This window comes from Dasypus novemcinctus, chromosome 5 (assembly GCF_030445035.2).
Source record: "Dasypus novemcinctus isolate mDasNov1 chromosome 5, mDasNov1.1.hap2, whole genome shotgun sequence".
Classification (NCBI taxonomy): domain Eukaryota; kingdom Metazoa; phylum Chordata; class Mammalia; order Cingulata; family Dasypodidae; genus Dasypus; species Dasypus novemcinctus.
The window spans coordinates 11,587,620-11,606,931 of NC_080677.1; the positions used below are offsets into that span (position 1 = coordinate 11,587,620).

The 19,312-nt window shown below is 51.3% G+C and overlaps 1 protein-coding gene across 1 annotated transcript in view; it reads left to right on the forward strand.

The window, feature by feature from the left end:
* The window catches only part of NPC1L1 (NPC1 like intracellular cholesterol transporter 1), a 28,513-nt gene extending 10,537 nt beyond the window's left edge, over positions 1-17,976 (forward strand). Inside the window, exons 9-19 of the mRNA XM_058296680.2 lie at positions 5,343-5,480; positions 5,813-5,902; positions 6,998-7,188; positions 7,339-7,463; positions 8,150-8,276; positions 8,595-8,650; positions 10,786-10,936; positions 11,120-11,351; positions 11,476-11,589; positions 11,663-11,825; positions 13,377-17,976. Of these exons, the coding sequence (XP_058152663.1) occupies positions 5,343-5,480; positions 5,813-5,902; positions 6,998-7,188; positions 7,339-7,463; positions 8,150-8,276; positions 8,595-8,650; positions 10,786-10,936; positions 11,120-11,351; positions 11,476-11,589; positions 11,663-11,825; positions 13,377-13,576 (1,587 nt within the window). The 3' untranslated portion in view covers positions 13,577-17,976. The remainder of the gene's footprint in view (positions 1-5,342; positions 5,481-5,812; positions 5,903-6,997; positions 7,189-7,338; positions 7,464-8,149; positions 8,277-8,594; positions 8,651-10,785; positions 10,937-11,119; positions 11,352-11,475; positions 11,590-11,662; positions 11,826-13,376) is intronic.
* Positions 17,977-19,312: the final 1,336 nt, after the last annotated feature.

Below are 19,312 nucleotides of genomic sequence, written 5' to 3' on the forward strand. Positions count from 1 at the left end.
GCTTCCCTACGCGGGGGACACCCCTGCATGGCACGACACTACTTGTGCACATCAGCACTGTGCATGGGCCAGCTCCACACGGGTCAAGGAGGCCTGGGGTTTGAACCTTGGACCTCCCATATGGTGGACGGACGCCCTAACCACTGGGCCAAGTCCGCTTCCCATAGGTTGTCTTTCTACGTTCATGATGAAGTCCTTTGGTGCACAGAGTCCCTTTATCTATTTTTTTCTTCTTTTGCTCATGCTTTTGGTGAAAAGTCTAAGAAACCATTGACCAGCACAAGGTCCTAAAGATGCTTCTCTGTGTTTTGTCTAGGAATTTAGGTCTTTGATCCATTTTGACTAAATTTTGTATATGGTGTGAAGAATGGGTCTCCATTCCTTTGTACATAAATAGCCAGTTTTTCCAGCACCATTTGTTGAAAAAACTATTCTTTCCCCCGTTGAATGTACTTGGCACCCTTGTCAAAAATCAATTGGCCATAGATATGAGGGTCTATTTCCGAACTCTCAATTTGATTCCATTGGTCAATATATTTATCCTGGTGCCAATATCATACTGTTTTGACCACTGTGGCTTTGTAATATGCTTTAAAGTCAGGAAGTATAAGTCCTACAACTTTGTTCTTCTTTCTCAAGATGTTTTTGGCTATTTAGAGCCCTTACCCTTTCAAATATATTTGAAAACTGGCTTTTCCATTTCTGTAAAGTAGGCTGTTAGAATTTTGATTGGGATTGTGTTGAATCTGTAAATTTCTTTGAGTAGAAATGACATCTTAATAATATTAGTCTTCCAATCCATGAACACAGAATGTTCTTCCATTTATTTAGGTCTTCTTTGATTTCTTTTAGCAATGCTTTGTAGTTTTCTGTGTAGAATTCCTTTACATTCTTGGTGAAATTGATTCCTAGCTATTTGATTCTTTTAGTTGCAATTATAAATGGAATTTTAAAAAATTTCCTCTTCCTATGTATTGTATAGAAACAGTACTGATTTTTGCATGTTTGTCTTGTATTCCACCACTTTGCTGAACTTATTTATTAACTCTAGTAGGTTTGTTATAGATATTTCAGAACTTTCTATAGATAGGATCATATCATCTGCAAATAGTGAAAATTTTACTTCTTCCTTTCCAATTTGGATGCCTTCCTTTTTTTTTCTCTCTTACCTAATTGCTGTGGCTAGAACTTCCAGTAAATTGTTGAATGACAGTGGTGACAGTGGGCATCCTTGTCTTGTTTTTGATCTTAATGATCTTGGAGAGAAAGCGTGTAGTCTTTCACCATTAGTGTGGTGCTAGCTGTGTGTTTTTCATAGATCCCCTTTATCATGTTGAGCAAGTTTCCTTCTATTTCTAGTTTTCTAACCGTTTTTATAAAAAAAGTGGTGCTGGATTTTGTCAATTATCTTTTCTGCGTCAACTGAGCTGTGGTATTTTTCCTTCATTCTATTTTTTTTTTTTAAGATTTTTTTCTCCCTCCCTCCCCCCAGTTGTCTGCTCTCTGTGTCCATTTGCTGTGTGTTCTTCTGTGACCATTTCTATCCTTATCAGCAGCACTGGGAATCTGTGTTTCTTTTTGTTGCATCATCTTGTTGTGTCAGCTCTCCTTGTGGGCGGCGCCATTCCTGGGCAGGCTGCACTTTCTTTCAGGTTGGCGGCTCTCCTTATGGGCTGCACTCCTTGTGCGTGGGGCTCCCCTACGTGGGGGACACCCCTGTGTGGCATGGCACTTCTTACGCCCATCAGCACTGCGCATGGGCCAGCTCCACACGGGTCAAGGAGGCCTGGGGTTTGAACCGTGGACCTCCCATGTGGTAGGCGGACGCCCTAACCACTGGGCCAAGTCTGCTTCCCACTTCATTCTATTAATGTGGTATATTATATTATTTGATTTTCTTATGTTGAACCACCCTTACATACCAGGGATAACTCCCACTTGATAATGGTATATCATTCTTTAAACGTGCTGTTGGAGTCCATTAGCTAGTATTTTGTAGGTGATGTTTGCATCTATATTCATGGGAGATACTGGATGTAATTTTCTTTTTTGTGGTATTTTTATCTGGATTTGCATTAGGGTGATGTTGGCCTCATAGAATGAGTTAGGGAGCATTCTGTCTTAGAAGAGTTTGAGAGGGGTTGGTGTTAATTCTTGGTATGTTTGGTTTAAAATTCACTAGTGAAGCCATCTGGTCATGAGGTTTTCTTTGTTGGGAGGTTTTCAACTACTTATTCAATCTCTTTACTAGTTATTGGTCTTTTGAGATCTTCTATTTATTTTTTTTTTTAGGAGGTACTGGGGATCAAACCTGGGACCTCATACATGGGAAGCAGGCGCTCAACCACTTGAGCTACTACCCTTCTATTTGTTCTTGAGTCAGTGTCAGTAGTTTGTGTGCTTCTAGGAATGTGCCCTTTTCTTCTAGGTTTTTGTGTTTGTTGGCATACAGTTGTTCAAGGTATCCTCTTATAATCCTTTTTATTTCTGTGGGGTTGGTATTAATGACCCCCTTCATTTCTGATTTTAGTTATTTGTGTGTCAATCTAGTTAAAAGTTTGGGTTGATGTCATTCATCTTTTCAAATAATCTACATTTGGTTGTGTTGACTTTAAAAAATTTTCTCTACGTCATTTATCTCTAATCTTTTTTTCTATAAAATATGTATCATTTTATTGAATAACATCTATAAAGTATAGGTACAGATACTGTATAACGTTTTTTTTCCTTGACTCTTCATTTTATTTTATAAGTTATGGAACAGAAATAAAACCAAAAATCTCAAATGATTTAGAGGTCTTAATACATATTTGACAATTGCTGATAAATTTATATAAGCTCTGAAATATAAATTTCCAGTTAGAGGTTATGTTTATAGGGAAAATTGAGATGATATCTTAATGAAGTTTTTGCCTTGAGTATATATATATTATTATTATTTGACTATCTGGTTGTGTCTTTGTCTTTTTGGTGCATTGCTTCGCAGTGCCTCTCTGCACCACACCACTTCGCCTCTCTGTGCAGGTCTGGGAGCCTTTTTTCTTTTTTTTACCAGGAGGTCCTGGGGATAGAATCCGGCAAATGAGAGCTCCATTGCTTGTGCCATAGCCACTTCCAGAGTATATTTTAACAAAACAAAATTCTGGATGCCATATAACTCTGAATGCATTAATTCTAAAAATTCATACATCATTCTACTTTTTAATGTTTTCTTCTGATGATCTTTTAACTATTTTCCCTTTAAGGATGGGCTATGAGGTGCACATGAGCTGGCTTCTGTAGTATGAATGTATGTACATATATAAAATATGGCTCTAAAGGAACTTCCCTTTTAAAAGTTACTGAAAATAAAGAATACAGAACGTGGTTATAGGCCCTTACATTGCTATCAAATGCAGTAAGTCACTTCAATAAGAAGTGCTTTCTTTAAACGTTCATGGCATTAGAAGTTCCAACTTTGGATGGGATGCTTTTCATGAGACAAAAATAATAATCACCCCCCTGCCCCTAAAAAAATGGCAGAAGGAGAAAAACAACGTCCAAATTTATGGACATTTTAAACTTCTTTTGGCCTCTATATCAACTTTTAGGTTAAAAAATAATGCTCTGGGAAGAGGACTTGGCCCAATGGATAGGGTGTCCGCCTACCACATGGGAGGTCCGCGGTTCAAACCCCGGGCCTCCTTGACCCGTGTGCAGCTGGCCCATGTGCAGCGCTGACGCGTGCAAGGAGTGCCGTGCCACGCAGGGGTGTCCCCCATGTAGGGGAGCCCCACACGCATGGAGTGCGCCCCGTAAGGAGAGCTGCCCAGCGCGAAAAAAGTGTAGCCTGCCCAAGAATGGCACCGCAAACACGGAGAGCTGACGCAACAAGATGATGCAACAAAAAGAAACACAGATTCCTGGTGCCGGATAAGGATAGAAGTGGTCACAGAAGAACACACAGCGAATGGATACAGAGAGCAGACAACTGGGGGGGGGGAGGGGAAGGGGAGAGAAATTAAAAAAAAAATCTTAAAAAAAAATAATGCTCTAATTTCCTTCTTTCTGTTCACTTTGGGCTTAATTGGATCTTCTGCTAGATCCTCCAGCTGTGAGGTTAGGTCTCTGATTTGAAGTCTTCTTTTTAATTAAAAAATTTTTTTTCTTTGCAAAAAAAATTTTTTTTGAGGTAACAAGACTGAGAATTGAACCCAGGACCTTGTGTGCAGGTGGCCAGTGCTCAACCACTGAGCCATATTGGCTCCCCTGAGCTGGCTTCCTCATCCTTTTGTTTGTTATTTGCTCATTTGTTTTTGCTTGGTTTATTTGCTTGTTGTGTTTTTTTCTTTAGGAGGCACGAGGAACCGAACCTGGGTCCTCCCATGTGGGTGGCGGGCACTCAACTACTTGAGGCACATCTGCTCCCTGTTTTTTTACTTTTTAATTAATTATTTTTTTAGGAGGTTCCAGGGATTGAATGTGGGACCTTGTACATGGGAAGGAGGGGCTCAATCACTGGGTTATGGTGCCTCTCCTTTTTTTTTTCTTCTTTTTTAATGTAAGCATTTACAGCTATGAATTTCCGGCTCAGCACTGCCTTTGCTGCATCCCTTAAGTTTTGGTATGTTGTGTTTTTATTCCCATTTGCCTCAAGATGTTCCCTTGTGATTTGACCCTTTGGCTGTTTGAGTGTGTTAATTTCTACATATGTGTGAATTTTCCAGTTCTCCCTCTGTTTTTGGTTTCTAGATTGTGGTTGGAGTAGATACAATGTATGATTTTAATATTTTAAAATTTCTTGAGGCTCGTCTGTGGCCTACTTTACAATCTTTCCTGGACAATGATCCAGTGCACTAGACAGTGTGTGTTCTGCTGCTGCCGGTGAAGCGTTCTATATATGTCTGTTCGGTCTGGTTGGTTTATAATGTCATTTAAGTCTCCTCTTTCCTTCTTGACCTTCTGTTTAGATGTTCTATCCATTAATGAAAGTGGTATATTGACGTCTTCGGCTATTACCGTGGAACTATTTCTTTCTTCGAATCTGTCAAAATTTGCTCCATTTATCCTGTGGCTCTGCCTTTTGGTGCAGGTATACTTATAACTGTTATGCCTTCTGGTTGACTTGACCGCTCTGTCACATACAGTGACCGTCTTTGTCCCTTGTTAACAGTTTTGACCTAAAGCATGTTTTATCTGATACTGGTATAGCTCCCACAGTAGTTACGGGATTTCGTCACAAAACCGAGCTTTCTTCCAGTGTTTACTGTCCCCGCCTGTCCTCTCTCAACCTGCCCGCGTCGGGCGAGGGTGTCTGGGGCTGCGAGGGCTCCCCTGTGCCATCCCCGATGTCTGCCCCCCAGGACTCGCGCCTCGACGTCTGCTGCTGCGTCAGGGCCCGCAAGCTTCCCCCGCCCGACCCCGGCGAGGGGCTCCTCCTGCGCTTCTTCCGCAAGACCTACGCCCCCTTCCTGCTGCACCGCGTCACCCGCGGGGTCGTGGTAAGCGGGGGGCACCGGGCACCGCGCCCCCGCGCCCCCTGGCCGCCCTGGGGCCGCTGCGCCTGGGGGTGGAGGAATGCTCTCCTGGACTTCGCCCAGACCGGGAAGCAGGCTCGGCAGGGTGGGGGCGGCCCGGGCCCCTGCTGCCCCTGGAATGCCGCTTGGACACCCAGCCTGATGGGGCGGGGGCCGGGGGCCGGGGCGGTGGGGGGGCAGAGCGGCAGGGTGGGGGGCGGGGCGGGGGTCAGGGCGCCGGCCGAGCGGGGGTGCTGGGCCGGAGGGGGTCAGGGGGACAGGGCGGGGGGCAGGCGCCCTAACGCTGCCCCCCTCAGCTTGCGATCTTCGTGGCCCTGTTCGGAGTGAGCCTCTACTTCATGTGCCACCTCAGCGTGGGGCTGGACCAGGAGCTGGCGCTGCCCCAGGTAAGCGGGGACCCCCAGCCGGGAGGCCCTCTCCGCCGCCCCTCGGGACGTCTGGCGGGTCTGCTCCGGTGCCCTGCTCTGGGCTCCTAGAGATGGGGGGAACCCGGGCACAATGCGGGGGTGGGGGCTGCAGGGCCCGGGCCCGGGGGAGAGAGGTAGGGATGCGAGGGACGACCCGCGCTGGGCGCCCGCCCCGACCCCGCGAGCCGCGGCTGGCTGGGCTGGAGAGAGCCCCCCACGCGCGGCTACCCACCTGGTGAGCCCCCGGGCCCGACGCCGCCCCCGCGGTAGTAAGGGGGCGCCTGGGCCGCCGGGGGGCACGCGGGTCCCGGCAGGGGCCTCGGGAATTCAAAGCCAAGGGCAGAGTGCTTCGGTCGGTCGTGGAGTCAGACACCACGAGATCTATGGGGTCCGAGGAAGAAGGGCCCGAGGGCTTCTGCGAGGAGGAAGTTAGAGCGAGCAGGGTCTGGAGGGGAGCGGCGGGCTGCGGCGAGCGCGCGGAGGGGCGGGGGCTGCACGCAGCTGGAACCAGGGCAGCGGGGGCCGCTGCCAGGCGTGGTGTGGGGCTCCGGCCCCCAGCGCGGTGGCCGCAGCTCAGCCGGGAGGACAGCGGGGCCCGCACGCCGGCGGGGGCATGGGCACCGCGTCCCGAGCCCAGTGCGCGCGCGCGGGCGGGCCGAGGGCTGGGCCCTAACGGGGCCGCAGGAGCCAGTCTGAACAACGAGGGAGGCCTGGGGGCGAGGGAGGAAACGCAGGCCCACCTCGACGCCCAGGGCGGGGGCCCGGCAGGACGGAGGCGCGGGGCAGCGAGCTGGGCCAGAGTGGAGGCTCAGGCGCGGGCGGGGGCGCCTGTGTGTGCGCGTGGGCCTCTACGCCTCAAGCTCTGGGGCCGTACCTCTGCGTGTGCGCCTTGTGTGTACCCACGTGTGCATTCTGGGTACCTGTGTGTGTGCACCCTGGGTGTACCCACGTGTGTGAACCTCTGGGACTGTGACCCCCTGTGCGCGGACCTGTGCGCCCCCTGGGGACGGGAACTGGAGAAGGCCCCCTGGGCGCCTCGCGTCCAGTAACTCCCCCAGCCTTTGCGCCCGCCAGGACTCGTATCTGCTCGACTACTTCCTCTTCCTGAACCGCTACTTCGAGGTGGGCGCCCCTGTCTACTTCGTCACCACTGGGGGCTACAACTTCTCCAGCATGGCCGGCATGAACGGCATCTGCTCCAGCGCGGGCTGTGACAACTTCTCTCTAACCCAGAAGATCCAGTATGCCACGGACTTCCCCGAGGAGTGAGTGACCCCGCGCCTCCTGCGGCCCCCCATGCCCCATATGGCCCCCCTCTCTGGCACCGAGTCCGTTTTCCTGGCGCAGCCTCTCTGTAGCTGTCCCGTCCCTGCCTCCACTCTGCCTCTTGCCCGGACCCTTCTCCTGCCCTGCAGGTCTTACTTGGCCATCCCAGCGTCCTCCTGGGTGGACGATTTCATCGACTGGCTGACTACGTCTTCCTGCTGCCGCCTTTATGCCTTTGGCCCCAATAAGGATGAATTCTGCCCCTCCACCATCAGTGAGCCTCCCGGGGCCTTAGGGGGCCTTGCTGTCCACTACAGCATCGGGAAACTGAGGCGAGAGAGGGTGGGGGTTGGCGGGAGCTGCAGGCTTGCGGTCAGAGTGTGGGGCCAGAGCTCAGGCCTGCTCAAGCGCGAGCAGAAGCTCTGAGAGGAACACGTGTAGGGCCTGTGCGTGGACACGTGTGCAGATGTGCAGTCGACGCCCACGGACATGTGCACAAATGTGTGCACAGACACGTGGCACATGTGCACAGCCATATGTGCTGGCACGGGTACACACATGCACAGCCATGTGTGGTGGCAGGTGTAGGCACACGTGCACACAGGCAGCTGAGCACAGGCCATGCACAGCCACGTTTGATGGCACGGGTGTGCATGCGTGCAGACAGCTCGGGCCTCTGGAGAGGTCGTCTGGCTCCACCGGCAGGGCTGCTCCCTGCCCCCAGCCTCCCTGCCTCCTCCGCCCTTAAGTGCCAGCTCGCTGTGTGCTGAGGGCCAGCAGATGTGAATCCCTCTAGAAGGGACACTGTCTGACCTTGTCATGTGGGTGGAGCTGACAGAGCACCCCTTGGTGGGGGCAGAGGAACAGGCGGGGGGGGGGCGACGCTACGGGGGGGCGGGGCAGCCACCCTGCCCTGGGTGCCCACCCCGGGAGGCCTGTCCAGAGCCCCTCTCCCCGCAGGCTCCCTGGCCTGCATAAAGAAGTGCGTGAGTGTCACACTGGGCCCACTGAGGCCCTCAGTGGAGCAGTTCCACAGGTACCTGCCGTGGTTCCTCAGCGACCCGCCCAACATCAAGTGTCCCAAAGGGTAGGTCCCGGCTTCTGCGTGAGAGGCTCTGGGAGTGGGAGGAGGGAGCAGGGAGGAGGGGAGGAGGGGGCAGAGGGAGGAGGGAGGAGGGGAGAGGCCAGAGGGAGGAAGAGGGCAGGAGGAGGAGGGAAGAGAGAAGAGAAAGGAGGGAGGAGAGAAGATAAGGAGAAAGGAAGGAGAAGAGGGAGGAGGGTAGAGGGAGGAGGGAGGGGGAAGGAAGGAGGAGGGGAGGAGGGAGGGCTGCGCCACCATGGGCGGGCAGGTGGGCAGGTGCGGGAGCCTGCACGGCGCTGAGCCTTGGCCCCCGCCATCTCACAGCGGCCTGGCGGCTTACAACACCTCTGTGTATTTGGACCCAAGTGGGCAGATTTTAGGTAAGTGCAGTCTACCTGGAGGAGAGGAGCAGTCTGCTCTGGGACACCCTGTGCACCTCCCCTTGTCCTCCCTGCCCCCCCCTCCCCTGGCCCTCTCCTCTCCAGTTCCCATAGCTCCCACGCCTTCTGACCGCCTATCCTCATGGCCCCTGCTCCCTCTCCTGCTCTCCCATTCCACACTCAGCGTGAAGCCCGTGGAATTCTCTAGCTGTTGACCGCATACTTTGGGGACCACCCACGCCCCACACCAGCCCCTCTTCCCACCATGTGCACACCCCCAAATGCCAGCAGGAGGCAGCTGGGAAATAAAACCCAGGCCTCCAGCCAGCAGAATCTCAGGCTGTGCTGCAAGGACTGGGGCGGGGGGCTGGTGACAGCTGTGCCTCAGCGTCCAGGGCAGGGCTGGTGCCGGGAGGGGGCTTGGCCTGCACAGGCTCTGGGCAGCCCTTCACTTGGCACCGTCACTTTGTATGGAAATAAGTCGCTGCTGCAAGTATTTATAAGCATGGATTGCTTTTATAATGAAGAGAATAAACAAAAAACACCAAATCCCCTTCCCAGCTAGAACTTCCGTGAAATTTCTATCCTCCAGGAAGGGCAAATCCATCCCCCTGAATCAGAACGCAGGATAAGTCCCTGACCCTGCAGCCCCCTCCACCCCCAGCCGCAGTGTCCCCAGCCCCTTCTCTGCCCCCAGCCACAGTGTCCCTGAACCCTTTCTCTGCCCCCAGCCACAGTGTCCCTGAGCCCTGCTGCCCCCTGTCCCTAGTCACAGTGTCTTTGAGCCCTGCTGGCCCCTCTGCCCCGTCACAGCGTCCCTGAGCCCTGCTGGCCCCTCTGCCCCAGCTGCAGAGTCTGTGGCCACTTAGGAGCCGATGGGGATAGATGGGAGTGGAGTGGGTCAGGCCTGAAGGCGTGGGCCAGGGAGGCAAAGACAGAGGCCCGCCCCACTGTACTTCAGGCAGAGGGTGGTCTAGATGAATGGTCCGTTGTGGGGGCCAGCTGCAGCACCGGGGATTCACAGACCTGCTGAATCAGGATCTGAGTGGCTCTGATGCACTGGGCTCTCCCAGCTCCCTTCCTGCTCTAAGATTGTGTTAGTCCAAGAACATTCCTTTCTTTCATTTTCTTCCATAATGAAAATCGCTCTATTGCCTCTTTTACTGATATACGCACCCACTGTACGCAACAAAGAAATAGTCTTTATTGCAGTTAACCCTAACCCACTAATTAAGTTTGCTGAAAGCTGCCAGAAATATACCAGAAACAGCCTGCTTTTAAATGGGAATTTATTAGGCTAAAAGTTTATAGTTCTGAGGCCGGCAATGTGTCAGAGTCAAGGCAGCATCAGAGATGCTTTCTCCCAGAGCTCAGCTGTGGGCGGTCAGGCACGTGGTGGCGTCTGCTTGTCTGTCCCCCCTCCTCTGGGCGTCGCAGCTTTCGGGCTTCCAGTTGCTCCGTCTATGCTTTTCTGGCTCCTGGGTTTGTTGATCCCATCTTCTGGAGTCTTCTCTGTCTCTGCAGCTTTTTTCCACGCCTGCAGCTTTTTATTCCTCCGATTATAAAGGACCCCAAGAGGACTTAGACCCACCCTGAGTCCTGCAGTCCAGTTGCAGGCCCCTCACTGACGTAACATAATACAGAGGTCCCACCTACGATAGGTTCACGTTCACAGGGCTGGGTGAGCACTAAGGACAAGATTTTATGGGATCCACCCAGCTTCAAACTGCCACACCTGCCTATCCCCAGCGCTAATCATTCACTGCTTCCATTTTTCTGTCTGTCTTTCTGGTCCTTGTCTATAGGAATGTGCAAACTTGAAAAGGAATTGTACTGAGCTCCTTCTTAAAACCCAGGGTATATTTTGAAAGCTCACAAGAGAGGAACAGGGGTCAGCAGGGAGGCCTCTGCAGCACCCATTCACCAAGAGCAGGGACGCGGGTCTGGTCCACCCCCCATCCCCACCCCCGAAGCAAAGACGCGGGACCCCCGACATAAAATTGAGTAAGGATTTCAACCCGGGCAGCAGGGGCCAGGCCGGGCCGAGCGTGAGCCCCGCTGGGGCCGCGGCCGCTGCCGGGCTCACGCCCGCAGCCCGCACGCTCGCTGGAGGCCGCGCCCTTGCCTCCCCGCAGCCACGCGGTTCATGGCCTACAGTAAGCCGCTGAAGAACTCGCGGGATTACACCGAGGCGCTGCGCGCCACGCGCGCCCTGGCCGCCAACATCACCGCCAGCCTGCGCGCGGTGCCCGGCACCGACCCCGCCTTTGAGGTCTTCCCCTACACGTGAGGCCCGGGAGGCAGGGATGGGGGGCGGTTCGCCAAGGAGGTCCCCCGGGGCGCCGATAGGTCGGGGCCCGCGCGGGTTCTGGCACAGACGCGCGCACGCCCGCGAGCGCGTGGCCGCGGGGAGCGCCTGACCGCGCCTGCGCGGTGGCAGCCTCGGCGAGCCCGCTCTGCTTGCGGCAGGATCACCAACGTGTTCTACGAGCAGTACCTGACCATCGTGCCCGAGGGGCTGTTCCTGCTCGGCCTCTGCCTGGCGCCCACCTTCGTGGTCTGCTGCCTGCTGCTGGGCATGGACCTCCGCTCCGGCCTGCTCAACCTCTTCTCCATCGTCATGATCCTCGTCGACACCGCGGGCTTCATGGCGCTCTGGGACATCAGCTACAACGCCGTGTCCCTCATCAACCTGGTCACGGTGACTCCCCAGACGCGCCCCGCGGGCCAGACCCGTCTCATGGGTCTTTCTGGAGCCTGGGCGGGGCCGGGCAGCCAGCCCCCCTCCCCGCGGTGTGCACTGAAGCCCACCCCCCTTTTCCCAGGCGGTGGGCATCTCGGTGGAGTTCGTGTCCCACATCACCCGCTCGTTCGCCATCAGCACCAAGCCCACCCGGCTGGAGAGGGCCGAGGAGGCCACCGTCACGATGGGCAGCGCGGTGAGTGGCCTTCCCCTGGGCCCCCACCCCGGCCCGGGGCCCTGCGCGCCTGACGCCCGCCGTGACCCCCCAGGTGTTCGCTGGTGTGGCCATGACCAACCTGCCCGGCATCCTCGTCCTGGGCCTGGCCAAGGCGCAGCTCGTCCAGATCTTCTTCTTCCGCCTTAATCTCCTGGTCACGCTGCTGGGCTTGGCGCACGGCCTGGTCTTCCTGCCGGTGGTCCTCAGCTACGTGGGTGAGTGACGCGCGACTGACGCCTGCCCCCTGACCAGAGCCCGAGGCATGCTATTCCAGGGCTCTTAAACGTTTCACTGTGACCTCCCAGTGAGAACCCAGTGGGTGTCTGGGCGCACCCCGTTTTACTGCGCTTCACTGATACTCACAGCTCTCCGCGGTGTGCCTGCACACAGGTAGTTAAAGAAAAAGTTCCACAAAACAGCATTTACCTGTATCATACTTGTGCTTCTGATGTTTTCTTTACTATTTTATTATTAATTTCAAAAATGCTGTTGTTAATTTACTAAATTGATTTTGTCATTCATTGAAAATACCATTCTGTAATATGGACTAACCATAATTTAATCAATTCTCCATTGTTGGGCATTATATTACTTCTGACTTCACTTAATTATTGTCACTGGTGCAATGACGTTCCTTGAGGCTGAATCTTTGACCTTATTTGCAATTATTTCCTTAGATAAAATCAAGAAGCATCAATAGAAAGTGTTAACAATTTAAATTTCTACTAGCAATGTATGCCAGTGCTTATTTCTCTGTACCCTCCTTGCTGAGCATGATTGTTTAAAAGTCACTCCCTTGGTGAGTTTTTTAAATGAAGTGTCCAAAAAATGAAAGGAAAAGAAAAACAAAAATTAAAAAAAAAAAAAACGAGCCATCCCCAAGGAGGGTGTGGCCAGCCTGGCCGTGGGCAGGCAGGGAGGATCCAGGTGTGCCAGGATTCAGGTGCACCAGGGTGCGCTGGTGCATAAGCACGTGTACGCTGAATTCTCTGGCACCTGCCCTAGAGGTATGATTACCGTCCCCATGGATGCGTGAGAAAGCTGAGACCCCTGCCCAAGGTCACTGGGCAGCTCCCTGTGACACCGTCTGTTCCGTGTCCTAGCCGTGCCCTCACACTATCTCCTGCAGGAAGTTCTGGACCCTCTCTGGAGAAGCGTGTGTGTGTTGGGTAGAGTGGGGGCTGGAGGAAGAGAAGGGCCGGGAGGGGCAGCCGGGCATCAGCCTGGATCAGAGCGCTCCCGGAGCAAGGGGGTTCCTGATTTCCCTGGGGGAGGGAGCCAGGAGCTTCCAGACCCTGCCCTCCTGCAGGGCCTCGCTGAAGCTGGGGCAGGCAGGGGCTCGGGCAGGCCAGTGCAAGCTCAGACCTTCAGCACCTGGGAGGGGCCCCGAGCCCCCAGGGCGTTCTCTCTGCCCTGCGGCTTCGTACAGCAGGAGTGGGAGCATCTCTCAGCAAGGGGAAGGCAAGGACCTTAGCACAGGATGCTCCCAGGGAGAGGGAGGGACTTACAGGTCCACTTGGGAGGCCTCAACATGCCTGACAGCTGGGCTCTGCTGCCCTTTTTAGAAGGCGCAGGTCAGGGTATAGGGGTAAATGCCAGCTTAAGTGGTTGGCAATTTTGGGGGAGCAGCACAGAGCAAAGGGCCATGATGGAGGCTGGACGATTCAGGGTGCAGCTCTCGGTTTCTGGACCCTCCTCTCATGGCTGGACTGCTGGCCGTGGCAGCCACTGCTGACTTTGGGCTCTCTGTCCCTGCTGCTTTCTAGGGCCTGATGTCAACCATGCTCTGGTGCTGCAGCAGAAGCGTGAGGAGGAGGCGGTGGCAGCCAGGGAGGCCCCCTGCCCAAAGCATCCCTCTGAGACCTGCACAGACAATAGCATCTACGTCAACCAGGGCTTTGAAGACAATGCCGGGGGTCCTGACGGTGGTGGCGGTGCCCTGCCTACCACCGAGTCGGAGCTGTGATGGGGCCTGAATGAGGGGCTGCAAGGTTGCCCTCCTTCTCAGGGCCCGGGATGGGGGGGCTGTGCCCTGAGAGGGGCCATCCTCCGAGTTACGCACTGCAGCACCCTCTGGCCACGAGGTGACTTCCTGGCGCCCTCCTCCTCCTGTGGCAGGACTCCAGGGTGCTTGAGCAATTCAAGACTGAGTCGTACAATTTTTCTAAAGCAGTTCAAAGCAGATACCATAAAATGGGTTTGCTTTCAACATGGGAATTTATAGCTTACAGGCTTACAGTTCTGAGGCCGTGAAAATGTCCCAATCAAGGGACATTACTGAAGCCCGGCTGCCGGCGATCCTGGACTCCTCTGTCTCATGGCAAGGCACATGGCAGCTCTGCTGTGCTCTGCCTCCTCGTCCAGGTTTCGTTGCTTTGGCTTCTTGCTTCTGTGGCTTTCCCTCTCTGTCTGCATTTCATTCTTTTATAGAGGAGTGCAGTAAGAGGATTAAGACCCAGGTAAGCAGTTTGATGATATTTATGAATTCCAAAAAAAAGATAATTGCTTATGTTTGTCAACAGGTCTGTTCCTTTGGGCACAGTACTCTTTGATTTAAATAAAAGGCTGCACATTTACTTTATTAAATCAAGAGTAGGCCTTTGATCTGACCACATCATTGAGGTGTGCAGGGTTGAGTCCCTGCCCCCTTGGTGGGCTATATAAAGGAATGCTCAGTCAAGAACATGGAAGCAGATACACAGAGAGGAACACAGAGGAGGAGACACAGCTCCATAGGCACAGCAGAGGCCCTGGGTGGGGAGAGGAGCCTGATAGTTTGCAGTTGAAGAGAACAAGTGGCTGAGAAGCCCTGAGAGAGGAGCCTTACACCAGCCTCCAGCTGAGATTGGAAGAAGCCGGGACGACGGAGCCTTAAGAGGAAGAGGAAAGCTGAACTTTTGCAGACATCAACCTGTCATCTTGCGTCAACATATGGCAACAGACTTTGGTGAGAGAGTACCTTTTATGGTACCTTGAGCTGGATTCTTTAGGGCCTTATAACTGTAAGCTTTTACCCCAAATAAATACCCTTTATAAAAGCCAACAGATTTCTGATACTTTGCATCAGTAGCCCTTTGGCTAATACACCCATCCTGAATGAGATGGGTCACATCTTAAGATCCTACTCACCAAGATCCCACTTACGGTGGGTGCACACTCACAGGAATGGATTAAGAATATATATATATATATATAAAATAAAGGAGGTAACGGGGATAGAACCCAGGACCTCAAACATAGGAAACAGGTATTCAACCACTGAGCTACATCTGCTCCTTTAAGAATGTATTTTTGTGAGGTTCATACAAGCTTCAAACTGTCACAGTCATCATCAGATTGCCTCCTCATTTCAAGGACTTAGACTCTGAGGCTTCTGGGAATAGACACATTTCTGGGCATTTGCTCCAGACCGCTTACTTCTCCAACTTTTTGCTTCCTCATTCTATTCATTTGATTATAAGAGCAAAATGGCCTCAGTTAGATGTTAATACGTCTCTAAGAATTATCAGTATCTCCTGTGAATGAGAATGCACCCCTATCCCAGGCTGCAGATCCCTGCAGTGGGCCAGAGTGGCAGGAAGCAGGCTGCGAGGAACATTACACACACATTGGTAATGCACGATTGTTCTGGGGGTGGTGGTGGGGGTGGGCTGGGGCCGGAGGAAGAGGACGGGAGGAGAATGTCCTCATCTACACTCTGGCCACTGGACTGACCCCACCTGGAAAACGATGTCCATGTGGCTCTCAGCTTCAGTGGTGCTTAGAACTGCTGCCACCAGCACAACTGCAGGTCCCAAGGACGGCCTGTTCTGCCCTCCACCTTGCAGTACAGGACTTGATGCACAGCCCGGGTGCCCTGTAAAGCTTGTGGCCTCCCTGGGCCTCTGTGAAGAAGAACTTTTCAGAAACACAACCCACAGAGAAGAGGAATGTGGCAGTTTGATTTTATTTATGAATTCCAAAAAGAGATACTGATGATGTTTTTAAACTCTTCTGTTCCTCTGGGCGTGATACCCTTCGTATTAGATTCAGCTGAGATGCCTTTGATTAAACTGTTAAGATTAGGGCTTTGATTCAACGGCATCATTAGGGCATGCGGGGTTGAGTCCTTGCCCCCTTGGTGGGCTGATAAAACAGACTCACACAGAAGGAGAACACAGAATAAGATACAGAGGATTAGAGTGCACCCCACAGATGCGGCAGTGGAGAGGCATTTGATCCTGGAGCCCCGGGAAGAGATGAGCCCTTCGCCTGGTATTTTATGGCTGACCTTGTGAAGAGAACAGAGCAGCTGAGCATGGAAAGAAACGAGCCTTCCAGCCTACAGCTGAGATTGGAAGAAGCTGGGTCCATGGACCCTTAAGAGGGAGAGGAAGAGGAAGGCTGAACCCTTGCAGAAACTGGCAGCCACCTTGCTCCTACACATGACAACAGAGTTTGGTGAGGGAAGTAACTTTGAGTTGGCCTCTTCAGGGTCTTGTAACTGTAAGCTTCTACCCCAAATAAATACCCTTTATAAAAGCCAACAGATTTCTCGTTCTTTGCATCAGCACCCCTTTGGCTGACTAATACAGAATCTGATATCAAGAAGTGGGGTCATCCTTTTCCAATTACCAAAATGCTGAAATGGTTTTTTTAAATGAATAAGGGGTATTTTTTGGAGGAATTGTGAGATGCATGATAGAAAAGGCCTAGGGAAGTGGACTTGGCCCAATGGATAGGGCATCTGCCTACCACATGGGAGGTTCATGGTTCAAACCCTGGGCCTCCTTGACCCGTGTGGAGCTGGCCCATGCCCAGTGCTGATGCATGCAAGGAGTGCCCTGCCACGCAGGGGCATCCCCCGTGTAGGGGAGCCCCACATGCAAGGAGTGTGCCCCGTAAGGAGAGCCACCCAGTGCGAAAAAAGTGCAGCCTGCCCAAGAATGGTGCTGCATACACGGAGAGCTGACACAGCAAGATGATGCAACGAAAAGAAACACAGATTCCTGTGCCGCTGATGAAGACAGAAGCAGTCACAGAAGAACACAGTGAATGGACACAGAGAGTAGACAACTGGCGTGGGAGAGGGGGTGGAAGGGGAGAGAAATAAAAAATAAATCTTCAACCAAAAAAAAAAAAGAAAGGCCTAGATTGCTTTGAAGAGACTGTTGGTAGGAATGTGGACCCTAAAGAAACTTTTTATGGGGCCTTAGAAGTAAATGATGAAACTATTATTTAAGGAAGGGTGATGTCTTTTAAAGTTGCAGAGAACTTAGCAAAATTGACTCCTGATGTTATATGGAAGACAAAATTTGAAAATTATGAACTTGGACATTTAGCCAAGGAGATTTCCAAACTAAAATGTGGAAAATGCAGTCTGGCTTATCCTTGCAACTTACAGCAAAATGTTAGAAGAAAGAGATAAGCTGATAACTGAATTGTTGGGCATAAAGGAAACAGATTCCAGAAATTCCAAGCCTCTGGAAATCAAGCCCCCAGATGATAGTGCCCCATTTGAGGAATCAACTAAACTTGGAACTTGTAAGCCAGAACTGAAAATGCTGTTATCTAGGAAAGACTTGTGGAAAGTCCTACTGTCTGACAGTTTGCACCCCTGCCTCCTGCATGCTAAACCAACAACCTTTTTGAGAAAGCTTTATGAACAAAACCACTGTCATCCTGGACTAAAAGGGACATGGAGGGGAGAGACAAGAGGGAAAATGGCTTTAAGAGGAAAACCATGGAAGTGGAGGTCTGGAATTAAGACATCTCCTTGGCCAAGAGAAGGACCCCACCCATGTGTACAGAGGGTGAGTTTACCCTGGCATTTGAAGAGGGTGGATGTTCCAGTCCACTGTTCAGGGTCAGTTTTGCCACCCTGCTACAGAGAGGGGAAAGCACATCCCCCAAGGGCTGGGGAACATGAGGTCAACACTCCAGTGCTCTGAGAGGGATAGACTTGTCCCTCACAGGTTAGGGAAAGTGTAGCTATCACCCCAATGTTCTTGGAGGGTGAGTTCTGGCACTCAATCACTACACAGATGCTTGATGAAGGTGGAACCAAGAAAATGGCTGTTAGGCAAGCCTGGGGAAGGGGTGGACCCCCATGAGGCCTCAGGGAGAAGAAACCGTCATCTTGAGAATAACTCTCAGACTTTGACATCTAATGAAGTATGCCCTGCAGATTTTTGGAACTGTAGGGTACCAGTGACTCTCATTTCCTCCCAATTTCTCCTTATGGTAATGCAAATGTTTACCCTTTGTCTCTCCCTTTGTACACTGGAAGCAGATACATTGTTTTATAAGTTTCAGAGGTCTACAGCCAGATGGGACTTTGACCCAAGACAAACTGTATTTCAATAAACTGATTGTGATGTGATTTTGTACATAATACTTTTACTGATTTTTTAAGGTTTTTTTTTTTTAATATTGTAATGTCTTTTTGAACTCAAAGGGTGGAGTGTGGCAGTTTGATATTATTTATGAATTCCAAAGAGATATTATGTTTGTAAACTGTTCCTCTGGGCGTGATAATCTTTGTATTAGATTCAACTGAGATGCCTTTGATTAAATTATGTTAAGATTAGCGCTTTGATTTGACCATGTCATTAGGGCATGCAGGGTTGAGTCCTTGACCCTTTGGTGGGCTGATAAAACAGACTTTCACACAGAAGTAGAACACAGAGGAATAGAGAGTACCCCATAGATATGGCAGAAGAGAGACATTTGATCCTAGAGCCCCAGGGAGAGATGAGCCCTTCGCCTGGCAGTTTATGGCTGACCTTGTAAAGAGAACAGAGCAGCTGAGCATGGAAAGAAATGAGCCTTCCAGCCTACAGCTGAGATTGGAAGGAGCTGGGTCCACTGACCCTTAGGAGAAAGAGGAAGGCTGAACCCTCGCAGCCACCGGCAGCCATCTTGCTCCAACACATGACAACAGACTTTGGTGAGGGAAGTAAGTTATACCTAAACTTTAGGTTTAGTCCAACCTAAAGAGTTGGACTCTTTAGGGCCTTGCAACTGTAAGCTTCTACCCCAAATAAATACCCTTTATAAAAGCCAACAGATTTCTGGTACTTTGAATCAGCATTCCTTTGGTTGACTAATACAAGGAATGTCCCTTGCAGTGTGCTGTGCACACCGGTTAATAAATATTTATTGAGCAGAAATGGTGATGGTGTCCCTTGCCTCTTTTTACACTTTGACAGCGTTTTAAAGTAATTTTTGTTGATTACACAGATAATATATGTGTGGGAAGGTGAGCAATGATGATAATAGTTTTGTGTTTTGTTCTATTTTCCCCTCACCTTTTATAATAAAGTAACCAGGCCATTTGTTTGTCCTTTTTACTCCTTTTGAGTGGGGAGTAATTTATTTCAGTACATGATAAATTGAGTATCCATACAGAGAAAACTGAATTCTGATCCTACTTCACAACTACTCAAAATTTAATTACTGATAGGTGCTAGGTCTAAATATGAAAGATATTTAAAGGAGTGAAAAAGTTTGAGGGGTGTCTTAGTTTGGTTAAAGGGCTGCCAATGCAAAGTACCAGAAATCTGCTGCCTTTTATAAAAGGGATTTATTTGGCATAAAAGCTTACAGTTCCAAGGCCATGAAAAGTCCAAACCAAGGCACCATCGGAGATGCTTTCAGCATATTCAGCTACTGGTGATCCTGGCATGTTGCCATGAAGCAAGATGACTGCTTGAAGCAGTTT